Source organism: Alligator sinensis, unplaced genomic scaffold (genome assembly GCF_000455745.1).
Source record: "Alligator sinensis unplaced genomic scaffold, ASM45574v1 scaffold517_1, whole genome shotgun sequence".
Classification (NCBI taxonomy): Eukaryota; Metazoa; Chordata; order Crocodylia; family Alligatoridae; genus Alligator; species Alligator sinensis.
The window spans coordinates 654,778-675,632 of NW_005842236.1; the positions used below are offsets into that span (position 1 = coordinate 654,778).

General features: G+C 46.3%; 1 protein-coding gene across 8 annotated transcripts in view; it reads right to left on the bottom strand.

Moving 5' to 3' along the window:
- Positions 1 to 20,855, bottom strand: part of ABCC9 (ATP binding cassette subfamily C member 9) — a 141,432-nt gene that overhangs the window by 103,294 nt on the left and 17,283 nt on the right. For all 8 annotated transcript variants that reach the window (XM_006027347.3, XM_025208522.1, XM_025208521.1 and 5 more), the window contains 2 exons: positions 19,194 to 19,436; positions 5,061 to 5,258 (listed from right to left, as the gene is read on the bottom strand). In XM_006027347.3, the coding sequence (XP_006027409.1) occupies positions 5,061 to 5,258; positions 19,194 to 19,436 (441 nt within the window). The remainder of the gene's footprint in view (positions 1 to 5,060; positions 5,259 to 19,193; positions 19,437 to 20,855) is intronic.

Sequence of the window (20,855 nt, forward strand, 5' to 3'; positions counted from 1 at the left end):
CAGGGGGATGCACCCATGGGGCGCATCCACACATGCAAGCACGTGCACTTGCAGCAGCTCATATAGAAGCATTGCAAATTTGAGCTGGGGCTTTTTGCCTCAGTGCACATGCCCAGACATGCACTTTGTTGTGGAGCAAATTGTGCCACTCAGGGAAAAATAATCCTGCCTGGCTCCTCCTGGATTTACAGCCAGGGAGAGCTAGAGCCTAGGGCCAGCACCTATGCCGGCCCCGGCAGTATAAAAACCTGTCCTGTGCTGGCCCCAGCAGTATAAAAACCTGCCCTAGCCAGCAGCTGAAGGCTATGCGCACTCAGGAGCTTCTGAGGCTGGCGTCACCTGTATCGGAGACCTCCTGGGCTACGATAGGCAGGAGTGGGTGGACCCTGCTGTGCTGGCCCAGCGCATGGGTCTACCCATGACACGTGCAACCTGCCATCTGGTCCGGGAGGTGAAATCTGCCCTACCTCCTGACACCCTTTCCTTTGTTGACCAGGCCCTGCGTGGCAGCGGTTCCCACCCCCTCCTCCCCAATGTCCTCCAGCCCACCGGAGTTTGTCATGGGGCCGGCGCCTCGCCCGACTTCACGGCGCTCCCCGCTCCATCGCCTGAGCTGGCTGGAGGACACCAGACTGCTCTTCCACCAGCCATCGCCACCACCTCGACACGCTCATGCGCCACACTGTCCATCATGCTGCCCTTGTATCCTACCCAGACACCAAGTGGCAGGATCTGCTCGGTGAGGGCATAGCTAGTGCACCTCAGTGGCTGAGTCTGTACTTCACCCTCATCCCATGAGCCACTGGAGACCTCAGCTGGCGGCTCCTCCATGGAACCATTGCCATGGGCGTGTATGTGGTGAGCTTCACAGACACCCCAGGCTCCTGCCCCTTCTGTGGGCAGAGGGAGACCCTGGCGCACATGACCCTCGAGCACGCCATGCTGCAGCCCCTCCATCTCCACCTCCAGAACCTCCTCTTGAAATTCTGGTTGAATTTCACCTTTTTGGTTTTGGTCACCCCATCCATGGCCCCACCAAGTCCGAGTACCTCCTGGTCAACCTCCTCCTGGCCCTGGCCAAGTGGGCCCTATACTTGACCAGAAAGGAGGCTCTGGCCAGGAATGTGCCCAGAGACTGTGGGGTTGCTTTCCTTTCACTTGTCCATGCACGTTTCTAGGCAGAGCACCAGTGGGCGGTGTCCACCGGCTCCTTGGATGCCTTTGAGGACTGGTGGGTGCAGCCTGGGGGACTCTGCTCGGTGTCCCCCTCAGGCACATTTATTTTCATGTTTTGACCCTTTGACCCACATGACACTCCTATCCTGATTTTTTCATTAGCTGTCCTAAGTATTTTGTTGTAGCATTTACACATTAGCCCCCATACAATAGGGGCTGCTAGTTAGCTGGGTGGGCCTTAGGGCCCATGGTATTTGAATGTTACAAATAGAGAGGAGCTTCTGAGGCTGGTGTCACCCATATCGGAAACCTCCTGAGCAACGATAGGCAGGAGTGGGTCGACCCTGCTGCATGGGTCTACCCATGATACATGCAACCTGCCATCTGGTCCAGGAGGTGAAATCTGTCCTACCTCCTGATCCCTTTGGATTCCTTTGAGGACCGGTGGTGTGGCCCGGCTGCCTCTGTAGCCTCCGGAGGCTGGAGACGAGCAAGAGAATGAGCAGGAGGGTGGAGATAGCAGGGGAAGTCTCCAGCTCATCTCCAGGGGCTTGTCTCTAGCCTCCTACTCATTCCCCTGCTCATCTCCAGCCTCCTGTTTTCTCTCCTACTTGTCTCCAGCCCCCTGCTCCTTCTCCTGCTTGTCTCCAGCCTTGGGAGGAATGAACTGGGGGTGGGGGGAATGAACGCGGGCCTGGAGGAATGAATGGGGGTGGGAGAAATGAATGGGGGGCTGTGGGAATGAATGGGGGGTGGGGGGAATGAGTGGGGGTGACAAGAACAAATGGGGGTGGGGGAATGTGTGGCAGAATGCCCTCTTCATCTCTCCCCAAACTCTGCCATGAGGTAGATGCCTAATCTGACAATTTGGTTACCATGGTCACTGCAGAGGGCAGACACCCCTGGTCCCTTCAGCTTCAGGTAACCCTGAGTTGTAACCTGAGCTGGATACATTCCAGAGGGTGGGGGAAACCTGCTCCCTGTGCCTATGTGACTGGCCTCACACACCTGGGTGGGGGCTTAAACTCCGTATTGTTCTAAGCAATATTATCATGACTGGGAAGGGGCTAGAGAGCCTGCCAGTCTACCCGACAACCAGTGATGCATTTCAAATTGGTTAGCTGGCAGTCAACAGCTGCTGGCCTTCATTGGATCAGGTAAATGAGGTCATAAGGTCTATATAAGTTAAGGACTGCCCAACAGCTGGGGCAGCAGCTATGATGAGAACTCTCAGAGAAGCTGGATCATCTGAAACACGCTCTCTCTCTTGAAAATCATGTTCAATGAACTGCTTGCCTCTAGAGGAAATCTCCACCTGCCTCTGGATGATACTTGTGAGTAAGATACTTGAGATCTAACTAGATATATAGCTTGCAGTAACTCAGATGTGTGATCAAACCACACCACTGTTTACTCTAAGGTATTTCTCTGATATTGCTCTACCCTGTACTCTATTCCAAACCTACTCCTTGTAACCAATAAAGTTCTCCTCTGTAACTAGCATGGGACACTTAATGCAAGAGGGTCTCGATTATGCCTTGGGGTCCCCTTGATTCAAGTGACTAAAGGAGAACACTCTTGGTGCTTCAGACTGAGGGAAGCACCCCACATTCTTGCAGTGGGTCAAGTACCCCTCAAGGACTACTAGGCCTGTGTTTCCCAGGGGGCACAGGGCCGAGATTAATCTAGACCCGCACTGCAAATCTGCAGCATGGGGAAAGTTCTTTTGTTCCCACATGTGCCTCTTGCAGCATCAAAAAGGGGTTTGAGATGCTGCAAGAGGCATGTGCGCATTCGTCTGGATGTGCCCCATGGGGTGCTTAACTGAATCTTTTGGTATCTGTATCTTTGAAAAACAAGCTTGGAATGTCTCTGTGCCTCACTTCCCCACATGTACAATGGAGATTATAATATTTTCTTACTCCAAAGTTGGTTGTGTGGATAAAATCATTAATAAGAGTGAGATTCTCAGACATGAGTGTAATAGGACCATATAAGAAAGAGAGTAATTAAAAGTGATAGAGAATTTGAGACAGAAAAAAAAATTGGCAAGTGAAATCAAAAGTAAATTTATCAAGATACATTACTTAAAAGTTAATTTGTTTTGAAAGATGTCCAAAAGAAACAATGACTTGTCACCGAGCCAATCTGATTTCTCTTGAAGTAGTTTCAAATTTTCCCTTTATTGTAAGCACCCCTTAAATTTATAGCTTTAAAAGGTGTTCACCTCAGCTGGTATTAATTAAAATTCTGAAGAAAACTGAAACCTTGAAAAGAGCACAAATTATAAAAACAAAGGCAGAGACCTGGCTTTCCCAAATGTCATAACTAAAAGTAAACGTTTCCAAACAGAAACACCTCATTTTGTGATTGTGCAATAAAACAAGTTCTGAAGGAAGAAAATGTACTTTGACTTTTGACTCAGGGCTCTAATCCAATGTATTAGGGTTCAAATATGACAAAGCTTTATTTAATAAGCTGCACAATTAAAAGCGTATCAGTTGTCACAGTGGCTACATGACAGGCTGTTGCAAAATCCAAAGTGTTAGTCAAAAGCCACAAGCATCATATTTATCCTGCCAAGGAGAAGATATTTGAGATTAAGGGATGCTATAGTTCAATGGGAGAATATTATTCTATAAATCAACTATCTGCCCATCATGATTCAAAATACTAATTACACACCCTTATCACAAATCAGCTGTAGGACAATTTGTGCCTTCTGTCTCTTCTCTTTTCAGTTCTACCCCTGATTTCCAGGGTTGCCACAGCAAAAATAGCCATGGCCCAAATTTCAGCTGCTGCTTTTCTGCAGCTGCACATGCCCCTGCACATAGGGTTGGTATGGAGCAGATTGTCCTGGGTGGGTAGGGGAGGCTGGGGCCAGCACCTGTGCTGGTCCCAGCAGCTTTACCTGGAGTCCTGGGGAAATTCCAGGGCAGCAGCAGTGCTGATCCAGCCACTCAGTTTCTGGCCAGCAGCCAAAGTGTGGCTCTGGCTGACCAGGCTCCACTTGTGGTGGCACATGCTGCTGCCATGTGTACCATGCCACTTTTTGAAGCAGTTTTTTGGGGGGTGGGGTTTGTCACTGGGATCTACCAGTGCCAAATCTGCAGCGCAGCAAATGGGTGCACGTGCACCGCATGTAGTTTTAGGTGCCACAAACTGCATGTACATGCTCGTTTGGACACACCCTTAGTGGGTAAAATAGAATACCCTGTACTTTCATGAAGTCTTGCAGCTAAGGATTTTATTGTATAAAGTAGCTGTCTCTCAGTTACTTGTTGGGGACTGGGGTGGGGTGGGCACTAAGGTACACAGTAGACAGCCTGGAGGTTGCAAGTTGGAAGCCAATGCAGAAGTGTTTACAGTGCAGCCTGAAGCTTCCAACAAATTTGTGAATTCTACTAAGTACTTTGCCACAAGGACATGAAGAAGGAAGTTACTTGCCTGGGCACATTGTTCCATTATATAACTGCCATTTGTGGAAAAGTGTTGTTACTATTTAATCAGAGTAATAAATATAATAATCTTTCAGTAGACAGGAACTAAATATTACTTTAAAATGGAAGGTGGATTCCAAAAGGCTCAAGCATTTATTTAATATGACCCCATAAAGTTAATATTTGAGAAAAATCCACAGAATCCACACCAAACAAATATGACCAAAGGAAATCTTGCACTGTGTTTATACTGGGCCAAAACAGGGAGTTTCAGTTTTCAAGAATGGAAATCTGTAATCTCCTGTAATCCCTCAATACACTTGAAATAATTAAAAAATTGAATGGTGTTGATGACCCAGACACACAGAGCTGGAAATGCAGAAAGCTGATACAGAACCTGGGCTGATACCAAACAAAATGTCATGATCACTATCAACTTACCTTTTCTATTGTGGTTGTATTGTCTTGGCTTGTATTCTGGAAGCCTTGAACAATGCCAGAAATGCAGAGTGGTCCAGCAAAACCCAACAGATCAGCCAAGTAACGGAATGTGCTACTGAGAAGAATTGGTCGTCCAAAAGCCCTGTACATTGCTAACCATATAGAAGGATTCCTATTCGGCTGGTTTGCCACCTTTTTCTGAAAATCAAAGGAATGGGAATTAATGCATCCAGAATTAATTTCTCATTGGCAGGCTATAGCAACTACTGTTCCATTACTTTCATATTTTGTTGAATGCCCAAGAGCTTCATGGGGTGGTTTTTATTAGTTGACATAGACAAACAAGACATACAAGTTAACAAAAATCATCTTCACCGCAATGAATTCAACTACACCCCAAAACCACTGCTCTTGCTTTTTGTAGATTCTCATCTCAATGCTATTATGAGTTCAGAAACAGTTTATGCAACTATAGACTATTTACAAACAGGTGTTGATCACTGTCACTTGTACAGCTCATAAACAACTTGATCTAACTTGATCTGACAAACCCTGACATCTTTACTTTCTCAAGTAGTCTCACTGGGTCTCACTGAAACTGTCTTTGTGAGTTGTTCTGAGTTGCTCTTTGTTGCTCTTTCTTGTATAGATCAGGTAGGATTCCTTCCCTGGAATTTCTGAACTGAGAGTTCTAGATTTTTGAATTTATTTTTGTCTCAGACCAACACAGCTACCAAATACATCCCTGAAACATGCTAGATGCCGAATTTTAGCTGATTATGCATTTTAAACTTCATTGCAGAACAACAAGAAAGAATTTTTAAACTTCCCTGCTTGCCAATCCTACCTGATCTACACAACAAAGAGCAACTCAGAACAACTCACAGACTCTCACGGAGCCAGAGGGACAGATTTTCCATCGCCAGCTCCATCTTCACAAAAATGAAGTTAATTTCCTACCTATGGGGACTTTTTACCATCTTTAATTTTCCCAGAGCCTGATAAAGGGCATTTGAGCCCAAAAGCTTGCAGAAAAAAAATTATTTTTTTTTTGCAATGTCCTAGTTCAGGCGTGGGCAAAATGCGGCGCACAGGCCGCATGCAGCCCGCCAGGCCATTCTGTCCAACCCATGGAGCCTCTACAACATTTAGAAAATTAATATTTATCTGCCCCTGGCTGCCTGTCATGCGGCCCTCGATGGCTTGCCAAAACTCAGTAAGCGGCCCTCTGTCTGAAATAATTGCCCGTCTCTGTCCTAGTTGGTCTAATAAAGGGTATAATTTCTGAACCAAGAGTTCTAGATTTTTGCGTATCTTTCACTATGAGATGCGATTAAACATCATTCTGGTAATGAATTCAAATTCAGACAGAACACTTATCTGGAGGGCCTGCTTTAGGCAAACACAAGTTACTGGCCCAATGCTATGGCAACTTGGAGAAATGTAATGGGATGTGATCTATTAAGGTCTGTTCTTGCCTTAAATTCTATGCAGTTGTGAAATTCAGAACCTCTGCTCTGAAGCCCCAATCTGTCATACATATCCATCTGAAGCTTAATGATAGCTGTAAATGCTTTTTAATTCCCACTAGCATAGATGACTGGTAGGGAGTGCATGGGAGTGCATGTGCCCCCCCCCCGATGGGGCCAGTGTTCCCCCTGACGGCTGACACCAACACTCTTGGCAGGGCTGGTGCCCTCCCTGACAGGGCTACCACCATCAATGGTCCAGATCCAGGAGGCACCAGTCACTCATGCCCACTAGGAACAGTTTTATTCAGTGGACGTGTAGTCTGAAGAGCACATATGTGAGCTCCAGGCAGATGTTGTAACACACTAAAAATGCATCTGTCATTTTTCAGGCTGTACAGAGGCCTGCAAGTTGTAACTCAGGCCAGGCCTTTTTGAGTGTTCACAAAAAAAAAAATGTAACTACTTAAAAGAAAGCCTAAAAGCACATATCTCTCTCTACCCCAGCTTCCTGCTTCAGACCTTGATTCTTTTTCCACATTCTTCTTCAGTCCAAATTCAACATTGATATAATATCAGGATAATGTTGAAAAAGGATGCATATAAACATCCAACAATGCAGAACCTAGCAGTACAGTGGCCTGGGAAAATTAGTGCAGGAAGCACTTACAGTGACTGAGGAGATTCAACACAGATACTTACGGTGCATTAACCAAGCAGTTTGCTCATTATATTTATGCTTTCTCTTGCTAACAATTACACTTCTGATGGGGGAAAGACTGCCCCTGTGGCAGGAAAGCTGTGTGGGATTAATACATATGACATTTTTAAAGGCATTTAGGTACCTTAAGACACAGAGAGGTACCTAGTGTGATTTTAAGAAAGTATCTGTGCCCTTAAATCTTATTAAAGCCAATGAGATCAAGTTACAAAGTCCTAGATCCTCAAAGGTACTCCTAATAAATCCTATTAAAATCATGTTACCCACATGAAACATGTTTCTTCAGGAAGTGCTATATGTTCGCATGCTCTAATGTTCACTCTGGCCATAATTCAAATAAAATGAGTGGGGACTTTTGAAGATCTGGGTCTGGGAACGTATGGCCTCCTCTCTGCATTCTTAGATGTCAAAATATCTCTAAAAATCTGACTCCAGGAGGATTGAAGGAAAGATTTGTAAGATCAGCTGCCTGAGACTGAAACTTCAACCCTCAACAGAGTGCAGTGAGAGGCCTAGATATTCCCTGAATTACATTTAAGGGTTCAAAACACATCTTTGTGGTGCACAAGTCTTGGTCTGGACCCCTGTCTTGGAGCTATCATCCTATCTTAGAGATGCAATCCACATTGTAAAGGCCTTAGAGAACCACTCCTTGATTTTAATCAAGATGATCAGGAAAGAATAGAAATACTACTACTTTATATTCTGGACATTAAATTAATTGTTAACTTGTGCTATTTTTCCTATTATTTACTTGTACCATATCAGTAGCCACTTCCAGTATTCCTACAGAATTCATAACAATGTCATTGCAGCTGAAAATTCATTCATTTTTCAGCAAGTTCTATCCCTGCATAATGTCAAATTAACATCCCCAAGAAAAATGCTGCATTGTTTCCCTTTTCTTTGTCCAGTCTAAACATTTTAAAGTGAATTAAAAGACAAAGAACACCCTTCTTGGATTTATTTCTTCCTCTGCTTTGTTCCTCTACTTTTGAAATCTGGGACTTATCCAAGATAAAGCAGATATTATTCATGCCTTCAATTTGCTTTCAAAACAATACAGAAGGTCATAATTTACAGGATTATGGAAAGGTACTAAACTGAGTCAACAGAGTGCTCTGGAAGGTTGTACTAGTACTATGGTCTCTGCTGATAAATAGTATTCTGTTTACTCAGAATTTTTTTTTTAATTTGAACTTTTATCTTAGAGACTTCCTGACAAAACAAAATGGAGTGAAGTCCTAGATTTTTTCTGTAATCCCTTCCCAATGAGTGTCCCTACTTAGTTACCAACTTTGATTAACAGATACTTAATCCTTAAATACCAGATTAAATAAGAAGCTCTACATGAATCTTCTGTAGGTAGAAATCGTTACGATGACCATGATTATGATTTCATGAAGTTTACAAGAATGTACTATGCCTTTTACAGAACATTCACAGATTCATAGATTGTAAGGCCAGAAGGGACCTCAGATGATCATCGGGTCCAGCCCCCTGCACCAAGCAGGAAAAATAACTCAGGGTCAGGTAAGACCTAGCAAGGTGACTGCCTAGTCTCCTCTTGAAGATTTCCAGGGTAGGTGATTGCACCACCCCTGCAGGGAGCTTATTCCAGTCTGGACACCCTGACTGTGAAGAAGTTTTTCCTAATGTTGAGCCCGAATCGATCTTCCAGGAGTTTGTGACCATTACTCCTGGCTTTCCCCTTGTGTGTCCTGGTGAACAGTTACTCACTGAGCCCTTGGTGTACTCCCCTAGTGTAGCAGTAAGCTGCTACCAGGTCCCCTCTCAGCCTTCTTTTCCTCAGGCTGAAGAGTCCCAGATCCCTCAGCCTTTCCTCATATGACTTGCCTTTAAAGACTCTGATCATATGGGTGGCTCTTCTTTGGACTCTCTCAAGCTTGTCCACGTCCTTGTTAAAGTGCGGTGCCCAGAACTGGATGCAGTACTCCAGCTGCGGTCTCACCAGTACTGAATAGAGTGGAAGAATCACCTCCTTGGTTTTGCTGGCGATGCATCAATTGATGCATGCCAGAGTATTATTTGTCCTACTGGCTACAGCATCGCACTGCCAGCTCATATTCATACTGGGTCTATTATTACCACCAGGTCCCTTTCATTCGCGGTGCTAGTCAGTTTGGTGCTGCCAAGCCTGTAGGTGTGTTGAGGGTTGCTCATCCCAAGGTGGAGCACTTGACATTTCTCAACATGTACAAAGACATCTACCCTGTACAAAAGAGTATATATTTAGACCCACATTCTTAATGAGCTTCATGGAACTGGCTTTCTGGGTCCATGAGGAGACTTATTGAAGTCTGGGGGACTTTCAAGAGCCTAGTGAAGCAAAGGGAGTTCTGATCAGCAAGGATGACACTTGGGCAATTCTGCTATAGCACTTCCTGAGTGAACAAATGACCTAGGGCAGTGGTTCTCTACCGTTTTAAACTCAAGGCACCCTTTGGTTGATGCAAGGCCCCCTCCATAACTTTTGTGAATTGAGCAGCACCTCATTGCAAAAACTAATGCATTTGTTTTAGTGTTTACCTCCTTGCAGAGGGACTAGTTAGTAGGGTGGCAGAGAACAGCCAGACAGGGACAAGCCTGAGCCTGTGCTTATCTCCTCACACCTGCTTATCTCCTCACACTTCACTGTACCCTTCAAAGGATCTGGCAACACCTAGGTTGAAAATCACTAAGCTAAGGTAACAAGTGACTGGGGAAGAGGTACTGAAGACAAGAAAGGAGTTACAGTAATAGAAGAAAGTTATTTGGTATACATGGCACACCTTGGGAAATGGTTTAGAAACTGAATTGGTAATACAGACGGCAAAACTTGGTTCATGAGCTGCATACATCTTCAGGCAATTGAAAAAGAAAAAACAGAAAAAAATGAAAAAGTAGTAGTTAAAACCTTTTTCTCTCTCTAATATCTTGGGGCTTTCTTTTCTACAACACTGGCTATTATTTATTCAAAGAAATAATTTAACAACACATTATTATTTGGGCTGGAGTGCTCCAAGCAAATCAAGACTGTTGGGCATGTGTCCTACAATCTTAGCCATATCAAGATTTTGCTTTTTTAAATTTTTTAATAAATTTGCATGGAGAACACATTCATAAAATTGAAATCAGTTTGAGGCAAATTCATGAACACAAAAGGAACTACATATATGAAATAAATTAACCACTGAGAGATCAGGCCTAACTCTAATCCTTAACTGGATGAAACCTTTAATTGTAGAAACAGGTGAGAATTTTGCCTCACTAAAAATTTGATCAATGGCTTTAGAAGCTGGCCCATTCATCTTAAGGTGAACAGGAAAGCATTTAAGGTGAAGTTCTGAGAGCTGATTCACTATTGTGTCACTCCAGTTCTACAATGGTATAATTCTGTTAATTCCAGTGTAAAACCGGAGTACTGTGATGGTGAATCAGGGCTCACAGGTCAATAATCCTGTTATGATTGTGATACGTGTTCTGAAGTCTCACGTTTTCAGGAAATGGACATTAAAATGTAGCCTGAGTCATTGCTTTGGTTTTGCCATTCAAAAGAGTAACTCAGCTGGTTTTAATCGGTGTCTTGAACAAAGAGAACAGCAGTAATGCTTCATGTGATCTAACTCAAATGCACTTTATATGGAACATTTTTAGCCTCACGGTCAATGTCTTTCATCAAGGTGTGATAAAAAGCCTCATAAAGGAACAGCTTTTTTCTTTCTGCACTGATATGGAATGCAGTCAAGATCCTAACCAGTCAGGGTCAGCCTAATTTAATCCATTAGATCTTGAGGGCTTTTTTCACTGGCAATAGCCAATTTCACCCACTAAAATATACAAAAGTAGCATAAACAACTACATAGCATCTCTTCTAGATCACAAGCTTGAAGACTTTTCCTAGTTTTACTGCTGTTTTCTAGCAAGTCTCTAGAAATAGGCTTGCTGTTTCTCAACAGCGAGACTAAAATATTTCTTCAGTGGGAGAGAAGCACCAGTAAACTCCATTGCCACTTACTTTGGCCTGGACAACATCACTTGGGTTTACTTTAACATTATCCATCAAATATCAGCTTTTTTTAAGGCACAGAAGCACTGGTTAAAGACTGCCTCAGAATATTAATGTGGTAGTGTTAGATATAGACTTTAAGCAATTCTGGAAGCCAATAAGAAGAAAAGCTTTGTGCAATAAGTGATATTTAAAATTAGGTGTGTGTAACTTTGTACATACCTCTACAAATTCTTGCTTCGTGTATAAAACCCTGTGTATTTAGGTACTTGTGATTGTATGCGCTCAGAACCTAAGACATTGAACAGAAAACCGAGCACCCAAATACCTTATTTGTGCATACTAATCAAGTAAATTCACACATAAATCAGCCAGATACAAATATATGCTCAGTTCTGCATGTCTAACATTAAAAATCTGGCACAAAGGGCCATATCCCCAAGGTTTATAGGTGACTAAAAGAGAGAGGCAGCGAAATATCTTTAAGGATCTGGGGCTAGAGAACAAATTTCTCTACTGATGTAACTAGACACAGCTCTGCTAATTCAATACAATTTTGCATATATAAAATCATGAGAGTAGCTGTCTGTATAGCTCATGATAGGTAAAATCATGAACGATGCATGCCCCCAGCGACTGGGGGGGCACGGCAGCGGCAGGTACGCGGCGGTGGTGGCGGAAGCGCAGCAGCAGAAAGCAGGGGAGCTCCCACAGACACCGCCGGTGCTGTTGGCACTGGCGGCGGTGGGGTGGCAAGCAGTGACCATGAGTAATACTGTCAGTGACATGGTAGCAAGGCAGGTGCCGCCGACAATGTTTTTGTAGGGGATGCACCACCACGCTCAGGGGGTGCACATGCATCCACATGCACCCCCTACGCATTGCCCCTGGGTAAAATACAGTTTGCAAATTGTTAAGGAAAAGCAGCGTCAAATACCATTTTACTTAAATACAAGACAAGGTTTTTTATCCCAATCAGCCTGAGGGAAAAAGCCATCAATCTCATAATCATGTACAAGAACACATAATTAAATATACTATTTATTATTTAACTGCTGCCAAAAGCAGCATGTGCTCAGTAATGGAAGCCAACTATGAAGTTGACTAAATACAGCCAACATTGAGTATGACTCTAAAACACATAGCCCATATTGGGCAAACATGCTGATAAGAACCATTTCCTTTTTTTGGCCCTTAAAAAATGTGTGGGTGTTCATTGATTCATAGATTGTTAGGGGCTGGAAGGGATCTTGCAGATCATTGGGTCCAGCCTCCCTGCTCTAGGCAGGAAGACAACTGGGGTTAGGTGACCCCAGTGAGGTGACTGTCTAGTCTCCTCTTGAAAACCTCCAGGGTAGGTGACTGCACCACCTTTGGAGGGAGTTTTTTCAACAGTCTGGACACCCTGACTATGAATGAGTTTTTCCTGGTATTACGCCTGAAGCAGCCTTCCAGGAATTTGTATCCATTGGTCCTGGTCTTCCCCAAGGGTTGTAGCATAAACTAAACTAATGTAGCTAATGTTAACATAGAGTGTAATAGTAGTGCAATGTAACCATGTTAGTCTTGTACTGTAAGCAACTTGAAAACTCCATTTTGTATCCTTCTTCTTGACATAAGTGAATAAACTCTGCACAGCTTTTATGTATGAGTGTGTGTAAAAGTGTGAATGGTGAGAGAATGGCATAGAGATGGGAGAAGAAGATTTAACTGTTTATGTAAGCAACAATGCACCAAATGTAAGTTACCAGTCAGTAAACTATCTAATGAATGGCTGAAAAATCCCTTTTAGGCCGAGGGCACAAAACAGAAAACGAGGAGAAAGAATGCACCCACTCTGCCACATGGACAGCAAAAACACTCCAAGGCTAAGTAAGCTGAAGACAAAAGTAGAACAACCACAAAAACAGAAGCTGGGTATGGAAAAACCCCAAAGCACTGAAACGAAGGATGCCAATCCCTATAAAAGAACACTTTGAAAATGCCAAGTTGGGTGAGTCTCTTTCTCTACTGCTGTTTAATCAGAGCACAGATGCATCTGTTCACACCTCTCCAGCTATTATCTTCAAATCTGCTATCTTCAAATCATCTTCATCTACTCAATAAGCCCGGGTTGGCCACCTTGGGCTGATATTGAGCAACTATTGCTGGTAACTATATCTGGTGTATGTGTGGATGAAATGGTTGTTTTGTGTATGTGTATGCCTGTGTATAATGATGTGTATGATGATTTGTATGTGTTTGTATGAATGGTGTGCCCAAACCTCTATGTCTAACTCATGCCATCAATAAATACGGCACCTTGCCTTATCCCCCTTTATAAAGTCTCGCTCGTGATTTAAGCAATTGACAATTTGAATAGCACAACTACAGGATTAAAATCAGGCAAAAAGGCAGCCATTTTCTTTCCAACTCTACTCACAAAATAAGCTCTATCCATACAAGGCATCACTCAAAGCAGGTTATGCAGATATTCAAAATAAGATAATATATGTCATCTGGATCCTCTGGACTCCTTGACCTGGCAGTTGGCAATTTGAGTAACAGGATGCCCTAGTGAACAGTTGTTCACCAAGCTCCTGATGCACTCCTCTGATATAGCGGTAAGCCACTATCAAGTCCCCTCTCAACCTTCTCTTCTTTAGGCTAAAGAGGCCTAGGTCCCTCAGCCTTTCCTCCTTCCTATATCTTGCCTTGCAAATCACTGATAATACAGGTGGCTCTTTTCTGGACCCTCTCAAGTTTTTCCACATCCCTATTGAAGTGCAGTGCCCAGAACTGGACATAGTACTCCAAATGCAGTCTCACCAGTGCTGAGTACAGCAGGAGTATCATTTCCTTAGTTTTACACAAGATGCATCAGTTAATGCATGCCAGCGTGTTATTTGCCCTGCCGACCACTGCCTCGCATTGATGGCTCATATTCATGCGATGGTCAATCATTACCCCCAGGGCCTTTTCAGACATGGTGCAAGTCAAGCTGTCACCACCGAGCCTGTATGGATGTTGAGGGTTGTTTGCCCCCAGATGGAGCACCTTACACTTGGAAGCGTTAAACTTCATCTGGTTCTAGTTTGCCCAACTCTCGAGCCTATCCAGGTCTGCCCATACCTGCAACCTATCTTCTGACGTGACCACACTGCCCCATAACTTGGTGTCATCTGCAAACTTGGCCAGCAAGCTTTTCACTCCCACATCCAAATCATTGATAAAGATGCTGAAAAGCACCGGACCAAGCACGGACCCCCGAGGGACACTACTGGCCACTTTGTGCCAGGATGACATAGATCCGTTCATGAGAACTCTCTGGGTCGTACCCTGTAGCACAGGGGTGGGCAAAATATGGCCCATGGGTCAGATGTGGCCTGTGAGGCCATTCTATCCAGCCTGAGGGGCCCCTAAAAAATTTAGAAAATTAATATTTATCTGTCTTTGGTTCCTGTCAAAAATGACAGGAACCAGGGGCATCAGGACCCAGGGGAAGCCTGGCCGGCTCCCACAACAGCAGGGCCTGCCTGGCCCCCCACCCAACCTGAAGTCCCAGCAGGGGCTTCTGGCCTGGGACCATGTGGCTGCACTGGTGCCGGAAGCTCAGGTAAGTGGGGTGGGGAAGGCAGGGGAGGACCCTGGGCAGGGAAGGAGTGCAGAGAAAAGTGGCCTGGGGAAAAGCTGAGCAGAGAAAAGTGGCCCCTCCCCTGCCCTGTGGCCAGCCCTCCCTGCTGCAGCTGCTTGCAGCCTGGGTTGCCAGGCACAGGGCAGGTGAGGGGCCACTTCCCCCCCTCCCCCTGTGCTCAGCACCAGCTTGTAACCCGCCCCCACTACCAGCCTGGGTCCTGCACCAGCTCCAGGCTCGCCTATTGGGGCTGCGCACGCCAGCAGCAGCTGCGAACCCTCCGCTTGCCATTCCAGGCAGTGTTTGCTGCTGCTGCCCTCCCGGAGCTCACACACTGGGCAGCCCAGAGGCAGCAGTGGCAAACACTGCCCGGTGCGGCAAGCAAGGGGGCTGCAGCTGCTGCCACCATGTGCAGCCCCGACAGGCGAGCCCAGAGCCCGTGGGAGTCGGTTAAAAGCTGGTCACGGGGGGAGGGGGGAGAGGGGCCCCTCCCCTGCCCTGTGCCTGGCAACCCAGGCTGCAAGCAGCTGCAGCAGGGAGCGCTGGCCACGGGGCAGGGGAGGGGCTACTTTTTCCCAGGCCCAGCACCAGCTTGTTCCCTGCCGGCAATCAGGGGGTCAGGGCTGCATGCTGCCCCCTGCCTGTACTGCAGGGATGGGGTGCACTGGGAGTGAGCGGGAGCACAGAGCCCGCATGGGTGTCCAAGGGCCAGCGCCGGCGGGGCTCAGAGCAGGGCAGCAGGAGTACAGCCAGGTAAGCCAGGCTCTTTGAAGCCAGGTGAGCTCCCCGCCTCCCTGCTGGGTCAGCCCCGCATAGATCCCTGTCAGCCTGCGCCCTGCTCTGGGCCCCACCGGTGCTGGCCCTGAGACATTGGTTCCAAGACATTGGGACACTGGTCCCAAGATGGTGACCAGGGGGCGGGGCACCTGTGAAGGGGCAGGGCACCTGTCAGGGGGCGGGGCTACCCATGCAGCCCTCAACAGCTTGCCACAACTGGGTAAGTGGCCCTCCATCCGAAATAACTGCCCACTCCTGCTGTTAATTTCCCACCCACTGAACTGTCAAGCAGCCGAGCCCACAATCTTAGTTTTCCCACAAGGATATCGTGGGATACTCGATCAAAAGCCCTTTGGAAGTCTAGGTATATAACATCTACCTCATCTCCCATGTCCAGGTGGCGAGAGACCTGTTCATAGAAGGAGATGATATTGGTAAGACAAGACCTACCTGCAACAAAGCCATGCTGGCTGTCATTCAGAACCTTACCTTCTGCAAGCTTACTGCATATAGATTCTTTAATGAGCTTTCCCAGAATTTTCCCTGGGATGGAAGTTAGGCTGACTGGCCTATAGTTGCCTGGGTCCTCCCTCTTCCCCTTCTTGAAGATGGGCATAATGTTGGTCCTCTTCCAATCCTCAGGGATTTCCCCTGTGCACCACAAATTCTGAAAGAGCTTTGCCAGGGGTTCCGCAATGACCTCACCCAGCTCTCTCAGCACGCTCAGATGAAGTCCATCCAGTCCTGCTGACTTATAAATATCTAGCTTTTCTAGTTGGTCTTGCACCCACTTAGCATTCACAGGTGATGGGGGTGCGGTCTTGCCCGGGCTCTGGGCAGCTGCAGCAGCAGGCTGGCTACAAACAGCTGTGCTAGGGTCATTACCTCCATGCCGGGAGCAGGGGAGAGACCAGGGTTATGCTGCCTCAGGCCCCACCCCCACCGCCCGCTCCAAGGTGCACCTGCTTGTGCGGGTGCAGTGCTGGTGCAAGCCCTGCTCGAAGCAACCCGGGCTCCAGCAGCTACCCAGAGCTGAGGTAACTGCCAGCAGCCATACAGCCCAGGCTGGGGGGCAGGGGCTTTGGGTGGGGGGCAAGGGGCAATAGGGCTAGAGGGAAGGGGCAGCAGGGCTGGGGGCCAGGGGCTTTGGGTGGGGGGCAAGGGGCACAAGCAGGGCATCCTGCCATGTACCCTTTGCCCTCATTTTGTTTTTCTGCCATGCCGGCACTCCGGCACCTTCCAAGGTAGGCATTATGGTGTTTTTCGGCACTCCAGCCAAAAACCGTTGCCTACCCCTGAACTATGGTATATTAAAATAAATAAGATCTTGTGCCCATTAAGTTTTCATTTCAACTGATCCAGAAAAATATCTTTACTTTTAATTGGTTTACTTCCATTTACAAGGCAGAACACTGGTCTTTTGCTGCTATCCAAATTTTTACTCCAAGCTCTTATCCCACATGCAATTTGTGTGTGATCGATTTACATGCAGTTTGTCTGGGCCAATTTTTTTCCAGAGAAAGCTCTAAATTTGTGCATTCTCTTGTTTGTGCACGTATGTGCATTTATGCGTACAAAATGGGTAGAGGCTGTTCTACCTACACACACAGCAATGCCTGTTTTAGGGCTGAATAGAGCAGATTTTGGAAAAAGACATATAATTTTGCCCAAACAATTCCCCCTCCCCTGCCAAGATGCCTTATTTCATTGTTTCATAATAACCTGGAAATCTATAGGAATAAAAACCAACATACTACTCTGGGGGCCTAATGGAAATTATGCAATACAAAAGTGGTGGTTATACCCCTTCCTAATCATATCACCAGCTGGCAGGAACCAGGTAGAGAGTTCACGTAATGATCTTGAGTGACAAACTGGACACATCTACACCAGATGCCTTAATGATCAGTGGACTGTTCTACTGTGCATTAGCACGTTGCAGCAAAAACTGTGCTAATGCATTAATGCACAGTAAACTTGGTCTACTACATGTTGTCACAAAAAAGTTTGCCTTTGCTACTGTGCATTAGCACAGCCACTGCGCCTTTATCTAGTACCTCATATTAGAGATACTAAACTTAATATGCAAAGGCACATTAATGAACATGCAGATGCACCCACTGAGTAACAGACTGGGGACAACTCATACAAAGTCTAGGTATCTAGTAATGTACACAGAATTGAACACATTTTGCTTCTTTTTTGAATCAGCAATACCGTATTTTTACGCATATACCCCGCACACGGGTATAACCTGCAATCCCCCCCATGTATAACCCGCGGAAAATTGTGTTTTCGAAAAATAATCCACGCATACCCCACACCCGTGTATTCCCCGCATCCCCTTGTATTCTCCGCACCCCCGAGCAAGGACTCCAAGCCAAGTGGTGCCTCCCCGCTGAGCCCCGGAGGTGCCACTGGGTGTCCACTACATGCCCCAGCAGGTGGCGGCAGCGCCCCTGGGAGAGAAGGAGACAGAGGGCGAGGCCCCGTATACATGGGGAGGCAGCTCAGCCCGGCCCGCTCCGGCCTCCGCGGCGGCAGCAGCACAGCCCGGCCTGCCCGGGCCCAGCAGGGAGGCGGAGCAGCTTGCCCTGGCCCCCGTGGCAGCGGCAGCGGTGGCACAGCCCGGCCTGCCCGGGCCCAGCGGGGAGGCGGCGCAGCCTGGCCTGCCGCGGCACAGTCCGGCCCCCGCAGTGGTGGCAGCACATCCCAGTCTGCCCAGGCCCAGCGGGGAGGCGGCGAAGCCGGCCCCGGCCCCAGCCCTGGCCCCAGCCCCCGTGGTGGTGGCGGCACAGCCCAGCCTGCCAGGGCCCTGCAGGGAGGCAGCGCAGCCCACCATGGCCCCAGCCCCCGCGGAAAAAAAGTCTGTGGATAGCCCGCACCCCTGTATAGCCCCCACGCATCCATTTTTTTTGTAAAATCGCGTATACCCTGCGGGATATGTGTGTGATAATATGGTAATTCTCTCTGGCAGAGAATGTTGTTCTCGGCAAAGACTGTGTTACCAACCCCTCCCGTTGGCTCTCCTATCTAAATGGAAAAGCCAGAATCTTGCCCAGAGATTTTAAAATCAGTTCTTGTAACATACATATACTATTACAAACTAAGAATACACCCAATTGTGCCCACATGGAAAGGAACAGCAATTGCTTCATATTGTACACATGACCAGAGTTTGGGAAAAGAAGTAAAGAAGTATGATTTCTAGCTAAAACTCTGCAGAGCATGCCTTCTAATTTAAGACAGTGTCATGAGCACTTATGATTTTAAAAAAGCTTTGATTTTTAAAATGAAATCTAGCAAGTGGTTATTCTATTATGGCTTCAGTTGCCAGTGTTTTCAATTTGGAAACTATCCCATGCTGTAAATTCACTTGAAAATAAACAGTAAATTTTGGATTAAACATTTCAGGCTAAGTTTCACCTTGGAACAAATTCTTCTAAGTTATTAATTCCAAAAAATGGGGTTTCATATTTGAATGGAAAAATACGTTAACTCTACCAGTTTAAGGCCAAACACTGACATGGGTGTCGTTGGTTACCTTTTGTTCTTCATAGGCTTCTTTCAAACAAACGTAGTTAGTAAGAGCTCGCATTGCTATTGGCAGCTTCCCAATTGCCTTCAAGTCAATTGGTTTCTTGTGAGCAGATATAATAAGTGTATTCATCCACCAGTAAGTCGCTTTTGAGAGAAGATTGACAAATGGCTGAAGAAATCTCACACCCAGATCTTGTAGGTCTTCAGGTGGCTTTACTTTCTGAGGGTTCATGGAAAATACATATCTCTGGGGAGAGGGATTAAAAAAACCCATAACGTATGTTTAATAATTATCTCATTTAACAGCAGTTTTAGGTGTTCAAGGGTCTGTCCACACTAACTGCTTGCCAAGCCCAGAGTACTATTGAGAAGTACACCTTGCCTACCCACTCCTGCTCCATGTGGGCTAACTCCTGGAAATTGGGCAAAGTAGTCCTAATTATGTAGTCCTTAGAGGGATCCAAATTATGCTCCATTAAGCATGGCTCAGGCAGTAAACATAAGAGCAGCATTGAGTGTGCACTCAAAGCCATGCTAAAGAGAGAACACTGCCTCCTTTCTTGGATTATCCAGACATTGGGTGGGAGCAAGTGGGAAAGGTATGCTTTTCAGTGGTGCTCCTAAGCTTGACACAGAAGCAATGTAGACAAGTCTTACATTTGGATTGAGATGCTTAGATATAGCTTTTCAAAAAGGTTGCCTTGAAGGTAGGTCCAGTGCAAAGGATTTATATACATGGATTATGGATGGTCAAATTTCATACTGGTGGCAAAGTCAAGAGTTGTTACAACTGAAGGGCCAAATCAGGACTGGAGTTCTATTGTGCTGGGCACTATACATATATACAGGACCAGATCCTATTCCACCCATAAAGAACCCAATTGTGCTCTCTTTTGTAACACATGCTTGTCTTAGCTTTAAGACAACGTTACAAAAAACAGTGAGCAAGAGGGGCAACTGTCCACTTTGTGTAATAACTTTCTTTTCAGGGACTCAAGCAGGATGGGAAAGAATCACACTTGTGTCCAAATTTACTCAGGCACCCTATAGGTGGACTAAGACCTAGCCCACTAATTCTTGCTTGGTCACAATCTATTATGCAATTAATCCTAAAACAGTGCCTCTAAAGCCTCTATACTATACTACACCAAAATGCAAAGGTCACATATACTATAGAAAGGCTATTTAAAGATATATTTGAGAAACTATGGGCGTGTGTGCATGACATTTTAAAGCAGGCTAAATGCTTCTGTACTGCTTTAATGGTGTCGGTGTTTGCATGCCTTGGTAGAGTATTGCATCTTAAATGACTTGGGGCACAGCAAACTAAAACTCCTTCGAGGAATTCTAGTTTGCTGCCCCTACAGTCACAGAGTGAAGAACTGGGCTCCATGCAGAGCTCAGGGGCTTTGCAGGAAGCCCTGCAGGCAGCCTGGCAGCAGCCCGGGAAAGCAGGCTCCGTCCAAGAAAAGTGGAGAGCCTGATCCTCCCCCTTTCCCCGCCCCGGAGCCTGCCTGCCTGCCTAAGCTGTGTCGGGGCCTGGTGCTTCCCTCCGTGGCTGCGGTGCCCCCCAGGACCACCCGAGCTGCGTGCCTACATGTGGGTGCTGCTGAGGGGTGGGGGGGGGGGCCACTGCCATGGAGGGAAGCACCCCCACAACCCCCGG